Below are 17,097 nucleotides of genomic sequence, written 5' to 3'. Positions count from 1 at the left end.
GTAATAGAATACTATCATGCTATAAGAAATGATGAACAGGAAGACTTCAGAGAGGCCTGGAAGGACTTAAATGAAGTGATGTTGAGTGAAAGGAGCAGAACCAGGAGAACTTTGTACATAACAACAACCACAATGTGCGAGGAATTTTTCTGGTAGACTTAGCAATGTAAGGACTTAAAAAACTCACAATGGACTCTTGAGGCAAAATGCCTTTCACATCCAGAGAAAGAACTATCAAATAGGATTGCAGAATGAAGCAGACCATTTCCTTTTGCGTTATGTTTTGTTTTGTAGTTTCTCCCATTCATTTTAATTCTTCTATGCAATATGACTAAGGTGAAAATGTATTTAGTAGGAATGTATGTGTAGAACCTATATAAGATTGTACACGGTCCCAGGGAGGGAGTGGGGAGGGAGGGGGAGGGAGTGGAAAAAAATCTAACATATATGGAAGCGATTGTAGAACAATGAAAACAAATAAATAATTTAATTTATATATATATATATACACTGCTCGGAGGTTGGTATTTTGCCTTGGGGGTTTTGCTTATGAGAAGGACCTTTTGCTTCCCTGAATGGGACTCTGTGTTCTGAGCCCACTTTGTTAAGAGTCCCCATGCCCCCCCACTACTCAGAGGTTTGTGTTCTTCCATCCAGTGGTATATATAGGTGGTTGTATTACTTTGTTGAGAGGGTAAGAGCCCTGTCTGTTGAATCTCTGGGCTAATTCTCTGTTGGTATTTTTTCTGTTTGCATTTTCTCCATGCTCAGGGTGTTAACCTTTCCCCTGAACTAGTGAAAAACTTATATATGTTTAATTAAAGGATTGTTTACCCCTTTGAAGCTGTCTCTCCTTTATAAAGCAGATCAAATAACCTGCGCTAGCAGGCCATCCAAGGTGTGCTAGGGCAATTGCTAATACACCAGCCATGCTCCAGGAAGCTTGTTCTTGGGAGCGCTTCATCATCCTATAAGATCTCAGTCTTGGGACTCTGCCTCATCCTTCCCCTCTTCTCTGTCTCTCTGAGTAGAGGGTACAGCCATGAGCCCCAAGCCACCATTTAAGGAGGGAGCTCCCATTTGTCACCCAGCTGCTCTGCCATGCCCCCACCTTGGCCACCTACCTTGTGTGGAGTCTTTCACCATCAGAGCAGAAGCAAGGACTGTCTTTCTTTTTTCATATTTGTTTCTGCTGGCACATAGTAGGTGCTTCATAGATGTTTATATGACAACGACCGTTTATCTATACTTCTTGAAGGTAAAGACCTTTATTTTTTCTCTTTGAATATCCAGCACCTAACCACTGTGCCCTACTCATAGAGATTTAATAAATTTTTGTTGTTGAACGAACTCACATTTATGCAGCACTTTCCTCACAACTAATTTATACTAATTTATACTTTCCACATACTAATAATAGCTAACACTTATACAGTGCTTACTATGTGCCAGACACAGTGCTAAGCCCCTTACAATTATTCTCATTTGATCCTCACAACAACCCTGGGAGGAAGGTGTGATTATTAGTCCCATTTTACAGATGAGGAAACTGAGATAAACAGAGATCAAGTATATTGCCCAGGGTCACATAGCTAGTAAAGCTATTAAATGTCTGCAACTAGATTTGAACTGAGGTTTTCCCGACTCCAGGTCCAGCATTCTATTTTCCACTGCACCACCTCACTACCAGATAGATAATTGCAATGATCATTTTTATAGATAGGGAAACTGAGGCTCAGAGAGGCTGAATAAGCAGGTAAATGAACAAGGCAAAGTGTCAGACCTGGGATTCAAAACCGGATATGTTGGCTTCTCCAGTGCCTTTTTCCATCATACAAAGAAAAAGAACTTGCTTTTAGAGAGAATTTCTACAAAGTAGATGCCCATGAATTGAGATGGCTAACCATGTTCTGACACAAGAATGTCATGGACTATTACCGTGACATAAGAAGTAAGGATTATGAAGAATGTAGAGAGACACAGGATGCCCTACATAAACTGATGGACAGTGAAGTAAACAGAAGCAGGAAAACAATATACATAATGACCTCAACAACATAAATGAAAGGAAAACAAACCTGAACACTGTAATTAGCTCGTCCAAGCTGCTGGCTCCAGAGAAGAGTGGAGAAATCACCTCCTCCCTTCTTTGCAGAAGGAGGAGGCTATGAGTATGGAATACTGCATATGGTCTTCACACAGAGTCAATGTGATGGTTGGTTGTCCTGAATGTTTTTTTGTTTTAAATCTTCATTATAAGGGATTGCTTCCTGGTTAATGGGGGGGGGGGGGGGCATATATTTTTTAAATCAAAGTGATATAAAAACCAAAGAAGTCAATAAAAATAAGATTTTTGAAAAAGAAACTGTCAACTTTTTTCTTGATCAGAATTCCCTTGGCACAAAATGATTGAATTTTTCTCCCCAAAATGAAATTTAGAATAAACTACTTTGAGATTGTGGACACCTTATCTCTTGTACCTTGACACAAATCTCATTTGACACATTATTCTGTACACAGTCCAAATGCTAAAACTAATCAAATATAATTAGAAAGCTATCTCAGCCCTGAAAGGTAATTTCTAAATCATATTCTTTAAAGATGGTATTCTTGTATTTCTTTGCTCATACCTCATCGTTAGACTTTTCCTAACCACTGATCAAGAAGAGATGCTCCAATAAGGAAACAACTGACTCCACTCAGCAGGCTGGAGCAGTTTTAACTCTTTATATTGAGTTAATAAGCATAGCTTCTAATGAGTACCAATATTCATCGATTGACTACCCACATCCGATCCCCTCACTGGGCATTCTAAGGCTGCCCAAACATCTTTCTAGGAAATGGTTTCTCTTACTTAAGCTCTGGCTACTCATTGTTCATTCATGGTTTTCTTTTTCTGCGGAGTATGTGTATTCTCAAGACAAGTTTCTCCATGATTTCTGAATCATGGATAATCAAGAGATTTCCCATAGTGTTCAAATACTTTATTTAAGACTAGACTGGGAAATTAGGTCCTCTATTAAGTGAATGGGATTATTTCAGAATGCATGACTGAAAAATTTAAATGCATTGTTTCCATTTAATATTGTATCCAATATAACTGTTATTTTTAAAGTCTGTAGTAAATGTTCACCATTCACTGGTATTCCAAATAGCAAACACTTTATCTCCCTGAAAGATTATGAAGCTACTTCTCAGAAGCCGTATTTAAATCAGAAATAACTTAGATATATTTTCATGGGAATAAATATTTGGACTTTGCCATGGATTTGAGGGCCATCTCATCCAGTATCTCTTCTAATATGGCTATCAAGAAAATTTCACATGTTTAACAAAGGTAATAGTGCTATTAAGTGGTACAAGTAAAGCTGGAAAAAAAATTGGTTTGAAGCAAGCAATCAGTCAACAAGCATTCATTAATCACTCACCAATCACTGGATAATACAAAGAAAAAGTGCAAAAAAGTCCTTGCCCTTAAGGAACTTAATATTCTAAGGGGAAGACACATGTAGAGGTATATACAAGATATGCACACAGTAGACACCAAGGAACCAGGAAAGATCTCCTGTAGAATCTGTAACAGGTGAAGGTGAGGAGGCTTAGGGAACAGATAAGACAGAGGCAAAGAGATGAGAGATGCCAAATTGTGAATGAGAAATGGAAGTGGACAAGTATGATTGAACTACAGAGTATGTAAAAGTGTTCAATGTGTAAGAAGAACAAAAAAAAAAACAAATTGTGGTTCATGAACGCAATGGAATATTACTGTGGTGTAAGAAATGCTGAATATGATAAATACAGAAATAGGAAGTCTTACATGAAATGATGCAGAGCAAAATAAGCAGAGGCAAGAAAACAAAATGTGCAATGACTAAAATAATGTCAGTGAAAAAACTGGCCACTACAAAGCAACTGAAAGTGGAACGCTGCAAAATGATAAGGAACAAGCAAAGGGCTAAAGGAGAAATGTAAAGCGACACCTTTCCCCTTCCTTTGCAGAGGTGAGAAGTCCACTGTTGTGGAACATTGCATATATTTTCAGATTTTTTTTGATGGATTGATTGATCATTTTTTTCCTATATTTTTATTCCTATTTTTTTTTTTACTATTTTTATACATAAATATGTTTATTTTAAAATATATATAAATATTTCCTATATTCCTTTTTTTTCCTATTTTTCTTTAAAAAAATTTTTTGTTATATGAGATGGCTCTCTAGGAAAGGAGAGAAGGAGGTGGGAAGGGATTCTAGGAGAATTTTAGACAAAAACAGGAGATAGCAATAAAAAATCATTTTTAAAAAAAGACCAGAAAGGTAAGAGAGGGTTAGATTGTAGACTTTCAAATGCCAAAGAAGATTCTATCTGATCCTAGAGGAAATGGGGACCCATTAGAGTTTATTAAACAAAGGGGTGACATGATTAAATCTGCACTTTAGGAAAACCACATTAGCATCTGAATAGGGGATGGATTGGAGGAAACCTAATAATTAGGAGGCTACTGTAATAATCCAGGCAAGAAGAGATGATGCCCTGTACTAGTCAGGAACTGTGGATATGGTTTAGAGATGATGTGGCTTTAGAAACCAGAAGCTTGAACAATTGACTGTCTATCTAGTCTGAGGAAAGATAAGGAGAAAATGTTACCATAGTTTCAAACACTGCGTGACTGGAAGGATAATGGTCTGACAGTAAAAAGATCAACATTCTATCAAAAAGACATAACATTTTTCCTTTAGTTTATTAAGTTTCTCCTAAAATAGAAGTGTGTGTCTTTGGTCCTTGAGGGCAGGGACTATCCTTTGCCTCTTTTTGTACCCTCAGAACTTAGCACAATGCCTGACACATAGTAGACATGTAATAAATGCTTATTGACTGACTGACTGCCTTCATAATTATTCAACAAGGATTTATTTAGCATCTAATACATGCCAGGTCCTCATTTATACTCATTCAATTAATCAATACTAGATGCTAATATCTTCTAGGACCTTGCTATGTAATTCACTCTGCTAAATCTGGGACCTTAAGACAGGCCCTTTTGGAGGTGGAGGACAGTCTCAAAACAAGTACCATAATCAAATGTGACTGAAAGATGTCTTCCTCACAGACTCTGCCCTTACCAGATCCACTGTCTCACAAGATGGCACCTGGTTCTGCCAACAGGACACTATTAAGACATACCTTCTCTGTGGTCATGGCTCCTTCCCAGTTAATGAACTGCAGAAGAGACATGAAGAGGCATTTCTCCTTGAGACACCCAGATAAGGTGTCTCATAGTCCCCCAGCCCCTATACTCTAAAAGCTCTATTAGATCTTACACTTACTCTGTAATGAATCCAATCAACCTAAAAGCAAAAAAGTCATCCAGGCTACTTAAAGCCATTGTGCATCCCTAAAAGCTCATCCTCATGGAGCCCCCATTTATTTGGGCTATGTTACTTTGTCCTATCTGTATGAGATGGACTAATTGTAGACTCTGCCGGTACTGCTGAGCAGAGAAGAGGGCTACTTCTCTTATGTCAGTGCTAATTTAATTCAATTCAACTCCCCAAGCACTTACTAAATGCCTGCTATGTAGTGGTGCTGGGCATACAAAGATATATAGCCCAAGATGTACCAAGATGTTCTCAAGGAGCTTAGATACTGGGTAGACAAACATGCATATAATTAAATCTATAAGACCTTTCCATCTATAAAACAAAAGTCTAACTTATGAGTAAGGAGTTGTGGTGGTACAGGGTACAATCCAACTATGGGTTTAGTTGTGTCAGAATCTCCAGGGAGTCCAACTGGTACCACCATAAAGATTAAGGGAAAGATGGGCCCCAGGAAAGGGGTACCATAGTGACAGTAGCTCAATACACTGCACAGTCCCAACAGTCATCATGGGACACCTCCTTCCCTCCATCTACAACACCCCCCCCCAAAAAAAAGATGCCTGCTTAACAGAGAATTTGTGCTGGTGAAAAGTAGTTTATATTAGCTACTGTCAATAATAACTAGTATACAGATAGCACTTTGGGCAGCTAAGTGGCACACTGGATAGAGTGCTGGGCTTAGAGTCAAGAAGACTCACCTTGAGTTCAAATCCAGCCTCAGACACTTACTAGCTGTGTAACTCTGGGGAAATCACTTAACCCTGATTGACTCAGTTTCCTCATCTGTAAAATGAGCTTGAGAAGAAAATGGAAAACCCCTCCAGTATCTTTGCCAAGAAAACCCCAGTGGGTCATGAAGAGTCAGACATGACTGAATGACAACATAGAATGCTTTAACATAAGCAAAACACTTGACCTACATTATCTCATTTGATTCTCACAACCACCCTGTGAGGTAGGTGAGGTGAGGTAGGTATTTTCCCCATTTTAAAGATTTAGAAACTGAAGCAGATAGAAGTTAATTTCATATAACTAGTAAGTATGGGAGCTGAAATTTGAACTCAGGTCCTTCTGCCCCTAGCACTGTCTCCACCATGTTATCCAACTATCAAAATGATAATAATCATGCTACATTTGTATATAGTGCTTCATGGCTTATAAAGTTCTTTCTTGACAAAAATTCCAAGTGTAGTTTGTGCAAATGTATTACAGATAGGTTTGAGATTCAATTTACAATCATCCTTTCCACATTGCAGGGGTCAAGGTTACAGTACTCTTGTGATCTGGAAAATCCATGTAAAAATCTCTTTGTACTAGGGAAGTCTGATTTTTTTCCTTTTTCTTTTATGAGGTGTTTACAATATTTTGTTGTAAAATTTGTGTTGATATTATACCATACTGTACATATATTTTATGCATTTCTGAGTTTCTCAACTTTTTCTGTGTCATCTGTTGGTCTTTATGTGTCAGTCTGTGGCTTCCTTAAAACTCCTCCAAAATTCCCATTTAATTTCTTATACCTATTTGTAACATATTGAAATGGCGATGGGGAAAGTCATGATGGGGAAAAGGTAACTGTACTTGCCAAAGTTGCAAGGACACTAGTTTGCACCAGAGGTGGTACTTGAACTCAAGGTTTTTGATTTTTTCTTTTTACTTCAGTCATTGATCTTTTGACCACAACTATTTCTTTTACACAAAAGAAATGTGTGGAACCTGCTATAGGAAACTTTGAAGAAATAATGGGCAAAAAATCCTCCCAGAATACTTCATAATGATATTATGAATACACATAATGATTTCATACTTGGCCTGAAAGAAAAGATGAGAAAATATACCTTCCTTCCTTCTTTGGGTAGGTGAGTTGTGTTATGGACTGTGAACACTTTGTCAGACAAGGCTGATGTGTTGCTGAGCCCTGCATGCTTAATTTTTTTCTTTTTTATTCATTTTATAAAGGATATAACGTCTATTAGAACAAAGAACATTGCTGGGTAGCAGATGGAAGAATATACTAAAAAATAAGAATGCTGCAAAAACACAAGATAAATTAAATGTGAAAATTTTTTAAAAATTTAAATGTAAGTTTTAAATTAAAAATTTTAATGAAAAAGGATTATAGCAACTTATCATGAGAATAATACACTTTGATCAGGTAGGATTTTTAACAGGAATGAAAGGCTGGTTCAATATTAGGAAAATCATCAGCATAATTGATCACATTAACAACAAAACTAACAGACACCATGTAATTATCTCAGTAGATGCAGAAAAGACTTTTGACAAAATACAACACCCATTCCTACTGAAAACATTGGAAAGCATACAAATAAATGGAGCCTACCTCAAAATAATAAGTAGTATCTACCTAAAACCATCAGCAAGCATTCTATGCAATGGGGATAAGCTAGATGTATTTCCACTAAGATCAGGAACGAAACAAGGAAGTCTATTATCATCACCGTTATTCAATGTAGTACTAGAAATGTTAGCTTTAGCAATAAGATAAGAAAAAGAAATTGAAGGAATTAGAATAGCAAAGAAGAAACTACATTATCACTCTCTGCAGAAGACATGATGATATACTTAGAGAATCCTAGAGATTCAAGTAAAAAACTACCTGAAATAATGAACAACTTCGGCGAAGTTCCAGGGTGCAAAAATAAACCCACATAAATTGTCTGCATTTCTATATATTACTAACAAAATCCAACAGCAAGAGATAGAAAGAGAAATCCCATTTAAAGTTACAGGAGACATTATAGAATATTTGGGAGTCTACCTACCAAAACAAACCCAGGGACTACATGAATAAAATTATTAAACACTTTTTGCACAAATAAAGTCAGATCTAAATAACTGGAAAAACATCCATTGTTCATGGGTAGGCCAAACTAATATAATAAAAATGACAATTCTACCTGAATTAATTCACTTATTCAGTGCCATACCAAACTACCAAAAATTATTTTATAGAGCTAGACAAATAATATCAAAATTCATCTGGAAGAACAAAAGGTCCAGAATATCAAGGGAATTCACGAAAAGGAATGCTAGGGAAGGTGACCTAGCCCTACCAGATCTCAAATCATATATTATAAAGCTGCAATCTTCAAAACCACTTGGTGCTGAACATTATGCACAGTAAGAGCCACAGTGTGCAAGGACTATATCTGATAAACTTAGCCATGTACAACAATGCTAGGACCTAAAATGTTGCCAAAGGACTCATGACACAAAATGCCGTCCATATCCATAGAAAGAACTATAGTGTCAGAATGCAGAATGAAGCAGACTATTCTCTCTTGTGTTATGTTTTGTTTTGGTTTGGTTTTTCTCATGGTTTCTCCCATTTGTTTTAACTCTTCTATGCAACATGACTAACGTGAAAATGTGTTTAATAAAAATGCATGTGTAGAATCCATATAAGATTGCATGCTGTCTTGGGGAGGGAGAAAGAGAGAGGAGGAGAAAATTTAAAACTGATGGAAATGATTGTTGAAAACTGAAAACAAATTATAAAAAATTTTAATTTTTAAATTAAAAATTTTAATGAAAAAAGCTTGATTTTTAAAAGCTGATTTTATAATAAACTGATATTATAATAAGCAAGGAGTTGTTAACCTAGCATTCATGAGTTGAAAAAAAATATTTTGATAACTCTACTTCCACATAATTGGTTGTCTTTGTAATCCCATGTACTTTGTGTATTTAAAGGCAGGATTCTGAGAAGGGGTCCCTAGACCTACCAGGCTGCAAAAAGAGTCATTGACACAAAAAGATGGAGAATCGCTGCTCTAAACAGTTCATTGAATAGCAAGAGTCAAGGTTATTACACATTTGCACAGCAGATTATTTAAAGAGATGATATGTTTGGACAACTAACTAGTTAGAAATATTGTTACATATTTGCTGGCTCTGCTTCCTTCCTACCCCTGACTGCTGGCCTTGAAAGTGGGGTGGAGGAGCTGGATCATAAGATAAGTAAACCTACTGCACCAGCACATAATAGAAAGAGAATTAATTAGATTTGGACGACCTGGGTTTAAATCTCAATTTTGCTTCTTAATGCCTCTGTGAATTTGGACAAGGCTCTTAATTTTGGGAAAATTACTTTGTTTTAGTCCTCACTGAAAGGAAAGGTGTAGAAGCCCTAAATTTGGAGAGGATCTGGATTCTATGTCCTAACTCCTTAGGAAGGATTCCACGTGACCTAGTTGATAAAATGTTGGACCTGAAGGCAGGAAGACCTGAGTTTAAGTCTGGCCTCAGGCACTTACCAGCTGGGTGACCCTGGGCAAGATGACAGCTGTTTGCTTAAGTTTCCTCATCTGTAAAATGGGGGTGATAATAATAGCACCAACCTCCCAGGCTTGTTGTGGAGATCAAATAAGAAGATATTTGTAAAGTGCTTTTACAGACCTTACAATGCTTATGGACTTATACAGACCTTAAAGACTTAATAGATGCTTGCTGGTATAGCCACGAATCTTAGTCTTGGTATCATTCAAAAGATGATGGAAGAAAAGGAAGGGATGATGGAATGAGGAAATACAGTTTGTAAATGCGAGCTATTGTTGCAATTAAAATCAGGCTCCTGGCTCAGTGCCATTAGGACAAATGCTTTAGGTTGTTTTCCCGCATTAGGGATGAGTTTATACTGATTCATCCATACTCTTCTGCTCAATCCCTCTCTGAATCAAAATATTTCGAGACAGATGGCTGCAGACGGACCTGTGCTGTGCAACAATGAAAGAGGCTCCCAGCTGTCATGCCCACGGAGGGATTGGATCTATGACCCTTAGTTAGCATGGCGCTCAAACCAGTGAGGTAAACTATGCACAAGCTGCCCTGTGTGTACATTGTAATCAAGAGGCATGCTATGGGCAGCCCTCCAGTTAATTATGCAAATATTAGATCAAAGACCCAGAGATGGGAGGGATCTTTAAAGGTTATGCAGTCCCACCTCAATTTACAGATCAGGAAATCCAGGTGTCTACAAGCATTTATTAAAGGTTCACCATGTGCAAGGCACTGTGCTAAGCAAATGAGGCCACGAAGCCAAAAGGGAGAGTCCTTGCCCTCAACACACTTACCTTACCTTCTATAGGGGAAACAAGAAGCACAGACAGTTATACACGAGCACAGACGAAGTGTATAACAACTTTATCTTGTTAGGCAAAGCGGGGAAGACAAGTGTAGCTGAGAGGTCACCCATCTAGCAAGTGTCTGAAGCTGGATTTGAACTCCTGCTGAGTCATGTTCTATCCACTGTGACACCTAGCTGCCCTGTTTTAGCTAATTCTTAAAGGAAAGCAGCATTCTTAAAGGGGCAGTAGTGTTGCAGTGGACAGAGTGCTGAGCCTGGAGTCAGGAAGACCTGAGTTCAAATTCAGTCTCACACACTTACTAGCTGTGCAACCCTGGGCAAGTCACTTAATCCTGTTTGCCTCAGTTTCCTCATATGTAAAATGAGCTTGAGAAGGAAATGGCAAACCCCTCCAATATCTTTGCCAAGAAGAGCGCAAATGGGTTCATGGAGAGTCAGACACAATGAGCAGCGACTCAACAACAAAGGAAAGCAGGGATTCTAAGAGGGGTGAGGTAGGAGGGCACTTCAGACATGGTGGACAGAAATAGAGGATGGTGTGGGGGATGCAGCAGGGAGGGCAGCTTGACTGGTCTGGATAGCATTGATTTGTAAAAACACTGGAAAGGGAGGGAGGGGCCCCTTGTGAGGAGCTAGAGAAGCTGCTATGTGAACCTAGGGGTACTTGGCAGCTACTGGAGTTAACTGAGTTGGGGAGGGAGGGTGGTGATGTGAGAGATTAAATGACTTGCCCAAAGCCCCACAGATCTTACTTAAGTGGCTGAAGTAAAGTCTGCACTTGGTTCCTGTAGACTGCAAGTTCATTCATCTTTGCACTGTAAAGTCAGCTCCCTGCTTTGAATAATGCTAATAAAGCTACACTGTCATTTCTCTTTCCTAGTGCTTCCTGGCAAAATATGTGGTTCTTTATTCTTGTAAGATTTAGAATTTCAATTCAGGACAAGTCCACAGTGCTTAATGAGCATCTACCATGGGCAGGAGATACCAAAGTCGTCCACAACACAGCCCTTTATGATGGTTAACTAAGGAGAGAGGATCTATACATGGGAGACCATTAGAGAACATGACAGGCTATATATATAAGAGCTGAAATGTGCTGGAGGACCCAAAGCCTCTGACTCCAAAGACAGTGGCTAGTCAACACAGACTCTGGGACCTCTCAGCTACAAGTGTCTTCCCTTCTGCCTGCCTCAGTTTCCCTATCTGCAAAGTGGGGATAATAACAACACCTGCCTTCCAGGGGTGTTGAGAGGATGAAATTAGATAATATTTGTAAAGTGCTTTGCCAACCTTCTTTTAATTATCATCACTGAGTTTACATCCACAACATCTCCTGTATTCGGCTCTTCCTCAGCTCACGTGACTGTCACCATAGTTTACACCCTCATCACCACTCTGTGGAATACTGCAGTAGCCTCCAAACTGATCTATCTGTCTCCAGTTCTCTCCTCTCAACCCATCTCAACCTCTCAACTCTCAACACAGCTGCCAAAATAATCTTCCTAATGTAGGTCTTTGACCACGTTGTTTCCCAGTTTAAAAAACAAAACAAAACCCAATACCTTCAGTGGCTCCCTACTGCTAGTAAGACAGGGATTTTTAATCTGAAATCTAGATTTCAGGGGGCCTGCAAACTTGATTGAGGAAAACATATCTTTATTTTCACTAACCAAAACTCAGCATTTTCTCCAGTTATTTCAAAACTTCCTGAACATGGGTCTATAGGCTTCACTAGACTTCTAAAAGGGCCCATGACCCAAATAAGGTTAAGAACTCAGTGCTCAAGGATAAAATACAAATTCCTCAGCCTGGCATTTAAGAGTCTGATCTACCTTTCTAGCATTGATTCACATTATTTCTCTTCACATACTCTACATTCCAGTCAACATGGACTATTAGAGGTTCCCAAACTTATATATTCTACCTCATATTTCCACACATTTGCCTATCTCCCCAATTTGGCACTAAGTGTTGGCAGGCTGGGTCCTAGCAGTATAACTAGACCAGGTTCAAAAGTACTTTGTGGGTCTGTACTGCTATAACTATAGCTTGTAAACCCCTAGTGGTGAGCTTCCTTTAAAAGTCAGCCAATAGAAAAAATTAGCTCCGAACCAAAGCATTTACTAAAATGACAAAGTAAAAACGTGGCTACAAAATATCCCCCTTATAAACTTAAGGCACCCTCTCCCACAAATATGAATAGAATCTCTGGAAAGAAGAGGTACAAACTTAGAATGCACACACAGGCAAAGTATGTGGCTACAGGATGTCATGCCTCTGGTAACACAGGGCTCTTATATAACCCTTTCTTGCTGTTTCCTTGTGCTGCTCTGAGAACAGCATCTCTGTCGGGTGGGGATTCCTTTCTATTGATTAATTCTCCATTGCTGAGGCTTATTCTCTCTTGAATCCATAGTTGGTTCTCTGTGGTCCCCTGAAGATGCCACAGTAGATGGGAGGTAGGAGGAGGAAAGAGAAATTCCCTCCCATGCATTGATCTCTGATAGAAGGGTCAGTTATATTCTTAAAAAACTGTTCCTAGCTTCAACCGACCCATCGCCTGGGAGGATTACCTATTTTAAAACTACCAGGAATGTGGCCAATTTTGAGCCAGAAAACGTCAAACTCCCCTTCCAGAGGAATCAGGAACACTTTTCCACACTTCCTAAAGGGATAACAGGGCAAAGACACTTTTTTTTACACTTAGTTGACTATATTAACACTTCATTACCTCTGCTATTGGCCCCTTGCTTTCTGCAATTAAAGCAGCTAAGCAAGTCCATGAGGTGGACAATAACACAACTCCCACCTACTACATGTTATCCATGTTTGAAATGTTTTCCTTCCTCTTTTTTGGTTTTCATAATCCTATTTTACCAGCTTCCCATGGCTCTTTCCTCTCTTCCTCTCCAATGATTTCCCACAAATAGATGCGAATAGTCAGATTTCTGCAAAGCTTTAAAAAAAACTAACCACCTTCCCTCAGGAGTCAATTGGGGAAAAAGCAACAATGATGAAACAAAGAAACCCTTTGTATTAAATATTGTGATAAGGGTCTGATAGTGAAGATGTCTAGTTAGCTACCGTAAATACTTAAGGCTAAAATAAATGGCATTCATTCCCCAATAAATAAGTAGTCTACGCATATGAAGAAACGATTCTCAAAGGGAAAAATATAAATGACTAACAACTATATAAGACATGATACCAAATCACGACCAATAAAGAGAAACTGAAATCGGAACCACTCTAAGGCCTTACCTCATACCCAGCAATTTGACAAAGGCTCCCGAAGGTATTGTGGAAAAGTAGGAACAATAAAGAGCTATGGATTTCTTCAATCATTCTGGAAAGGAATTTGGAATTATGATAGAATGAAAAAAATGATTAAATGTTCACTACATGCAAAGTCCTGTACCAAGCCCTGGGGTGAAAGTGCAAAATCAAACACAATTACAAAAAGAAAGTTTCTGAAACGCCCATAACTTTTGATCCAGAGATATCACTTCTCGGCATATACCTTACCTCAGGGAGGTCAACGATTAAACAGAAAGGGTCCAGAGACACCAACAAATTTTAGTGGCCTTTTTGTAGTTACAAAGACCTGGAAACAAAATAAATAGATGCTCATCTTTCCCTCTGCCTTATGAATCCTAACTCTTCATTCTCATTGTGACCTCCAATCCTGCCTCCCCTCAATTCTTCCTCCCCAAGCCTTCATCCCCTCTCCTCATCTCCCCACATTGGGTACTTGGTGAATCTGCTTGAGGGCAGGTACTCTCTGACTTCAGGCTCTCCTCAATGTTCACCTAGACTATTCTAATGGTAATAGAAGTCTTCTAGATCTTCTTCCGGTTTCCAGTCTCTCTGCTCTTGGGTCCATCTTTCTTACAGTCGATAAGTTACTATTCCTAACGCAGATCTAATCATTTTGCTTCTCTACTCAAAGTTGCTTCTAAGGCCAACCCCTTAGCCTGAGATTTAAAGCCTTTTTAGCACAGGACCATGATGTCATTGGGCCTCTTTGAAAATGATGGACAAATGATAACCATAGAGTCACCATCTACCTTTCTTGCCTTACTTTTATGCCTTCTATATCCTGTCCAAACTGACCTAGTGACTGTTTCTTAAACTGAGCATACCACCATCTCCCACCTCCAGATCTTTGTACAGGCTGTGCCCTGCGAACCAGTTTCTCTTTTCTACTTCTTACAACTCCTAGATTCCTTCCAGGCTAAGCTCAGGTTGTTCTTGCTTTCTCCTTCCTGAAATGTTCTTATATTTATTTCTGTTGGTCCACGCTGTATTTCCTTAGGTCTGGTAAACTTCTTATGGGCAGGAGCTGTAACTGTTTTCATGTTTGTGTCTCCAGTACCAGGCACATAACAGACAATTTGCAAATGTTTACTAGATGGAATTGAATTGAAATGAGCACCCACTGAAAAATCCCTTTTATGTAATGTTTTAAGTTGAGCATTTTAGAACAAAAAAACTCAAAAAACGAAATAACCCCACCACAACACATCTAAAACATCCTGTACTACTGAGCAGTAAGGACATCTTAATGTGGAGTGTCTGAAAAACCTCTAGTAATTTAATTTGTGAGCTTTTAAAACTGAAGTTACATCTTGCCTGGATAAATTATAAGGCAGGAAATGACAAAAAGGTGACCTGGAGGTTTCCCTCCCACTCTAAAATTTACAAACCTAGTCAAGTCTTAATCATCCACACAAATGGATCAGAAGAGGAGTGCCTGTGATCCACAATCACACTAATCCAAACACCATTACATTTAAAATGGGACTGACGTGTTCTGGTAAAACCATAACACTTCCAAGAAAATAATGATGAATACAGAAGAATCCAGCTTCCCCAACTAATACACTCTCCCCCATCTCTGCCCTTCAAAACACTGGAGATAAGCAACGTGGTTATCTCTTAGCCCACCCTAAAACAGAGCTAGACTTTCTCAGAGTTGGCTGTGTATGTGTTTGTGTACACATGTACACACATATGTGATGCTCCAAAAATGAATGGTCTTAATAGTCTAATATACACACACATTATGTACACACAGATGTGATGCTCCAAAAATTTGAGTGTAGTTTTAATAGTCTAAACAGTGTGTCTATTTACATATTATGTACACACATATATTATATATACTTATAGATATTATACATATATGTTATATATACACAGAGGTAAACATACATACACATACATATACCCATCCACTCTCTCTCTCTCTGTCTCTCCCTTTTTGTATATATGTATATACACATACACATTCACTTTCACATGTACACATAAACCTAAAGGGCATGGTATATGTGACAAATATGATTCTTAGATTTGCATGCATTAATACGTGTATGTGTTTACTTACATGTATACAGAAGTGTATGAACCACGCTCCTTCTGTCTACAGATGTGAGTGCACATATGCAGGCATGTGTAAACCTAAGAATATATATATACATATATACGTGTGTGTGTGTGTATGTGTGTGTATGTGTGTTTATACTCCTTAAGTTTGAACAGGCCATTGACAGATTGATTTTAAAAGACTTTCTCACTGGGCTGCACCCTGCATGGGGGAGTAACAATAAATGACATATAAGAGAATAGCTGTATCAAAGTACTTTACCATTCACTCTGCTTAATTAGGTCAGAAAGAATTAGAAAACAAGATTTGCCAAGGATAATCCTGACTCAGAGAGTTGCCTGCAATACAGGGCCAGGAAACAAAGACAAAGCCAATAAACTTTCCAAATGAATATATGATCAGACTGGGTGAAATGTCTGAGCTGGACTCTGGGGCCATGTCATCCAAAGTCAGAATTCACCTCCTTATCCATCCAGCCCTCAAGACACAGGCAACAGTGGCAGAAGCACTTTGGGCTCTTGCCTTAGGGACAGACCACTATCATCTGCTCAGACACCCTACTCCCCTGAAACGGGAAACACAGGCTTCAGTAAAAGAAATAAAACAAGTCAAGTAAAACCTCAATTAACCAGAATGTAAAGCAACTAGAGTCACCAATTAACACAAAGTGGGATCTTGAAAAGAAGATAAATGACTGATAATTAATTTTCTTTTGGGGCAGCTAGGTGGTGCAGTGGATAGAGCACCAGTGCAGGAGTCAGGAGGACCTGAGTTAAAATCTCACCTCAGACACGTGATACTCACTAGCTGTGTGACCTTGGGCAAGTCACTTAACCCCAACTGCCTCATCCTGGGTCATCTCCAGTCATCCTGATGAATATCTGGTCACTGAATTCAGATGACTCTGGAGGAGAAGTGAGGCTGGTGACCTACACAGCCCTCCCTCACTCAAAACAAAGTCAAGTGTAAGTCATGTCATCATGTCTCCGATGGTATGGTCTTCTTCGGCAATGAAGGATGAATACACATACACAATTTTGTTTAAAAACACCTTTTAGTATTAGTACAAGGTGAAGGTGATACATTCAGATCCTCAAAATCTCATCTTTCTATCTCTTCAATTTTTATAATATATGACAATTGTCTAGAGAGTAAAACCTTCAAAATGCTTTGCAAACACTATTTCATTTGGTCCTCAGACCGAATGGGTGAGGTACT

General features: G+C 38.7%; 1 protein-coding gene across 3 annotated transcripts in view; it reads right to left on the bottom strand.

Moving 5' to 3' along the window:
* The window catches only part of FBXO36 (F-box protein 36), a 110,970-nt gene that overhangs the window by 48,245 nt on the left and 45,628 nt on the right, over positions 1-17,097 (bottom strand). Inside the window, exon 1 of one of the 3 annotated variants that reach the window (XM_072618111.1) lies at positions 13,752-13,836. The exons of the other annotated variants lie outside the window; for them this stretch is intronic. Coding sequence (XP_072474212.1) covers positions 13,752-13,835 — 84 coding nt within the window. The 5' untranslated portion in view covers position 13,836. Of the gene's footprint in view, positions 1-13,751; positions 13,837-17,097 lie in introns of those variants that run through there. 3 annotated transcript variants of the gene reach the window in all.

This window comes from Notamacropus eugenii, chromosome 6, assembly GCF_028372415.1.
Source record: "Notamacropus eugenii isolate mMacEug1 chromosome 6, mMacEug1.pri_v2, whole genome shotgun sequence".
In the NCBI taxonomy this organism is placed as follows: Eukaryota; Metazoa; Chordata; class Mammalia; order Diprotodontia; family Macropodidae; genus Notamacropus; species Notamacropus eugenii.
The sequence above is the reverse complement of the archived record's forward strand: the minus strand, read 5'-3'. Positions and strand labels throughout refer to the sequence as shown.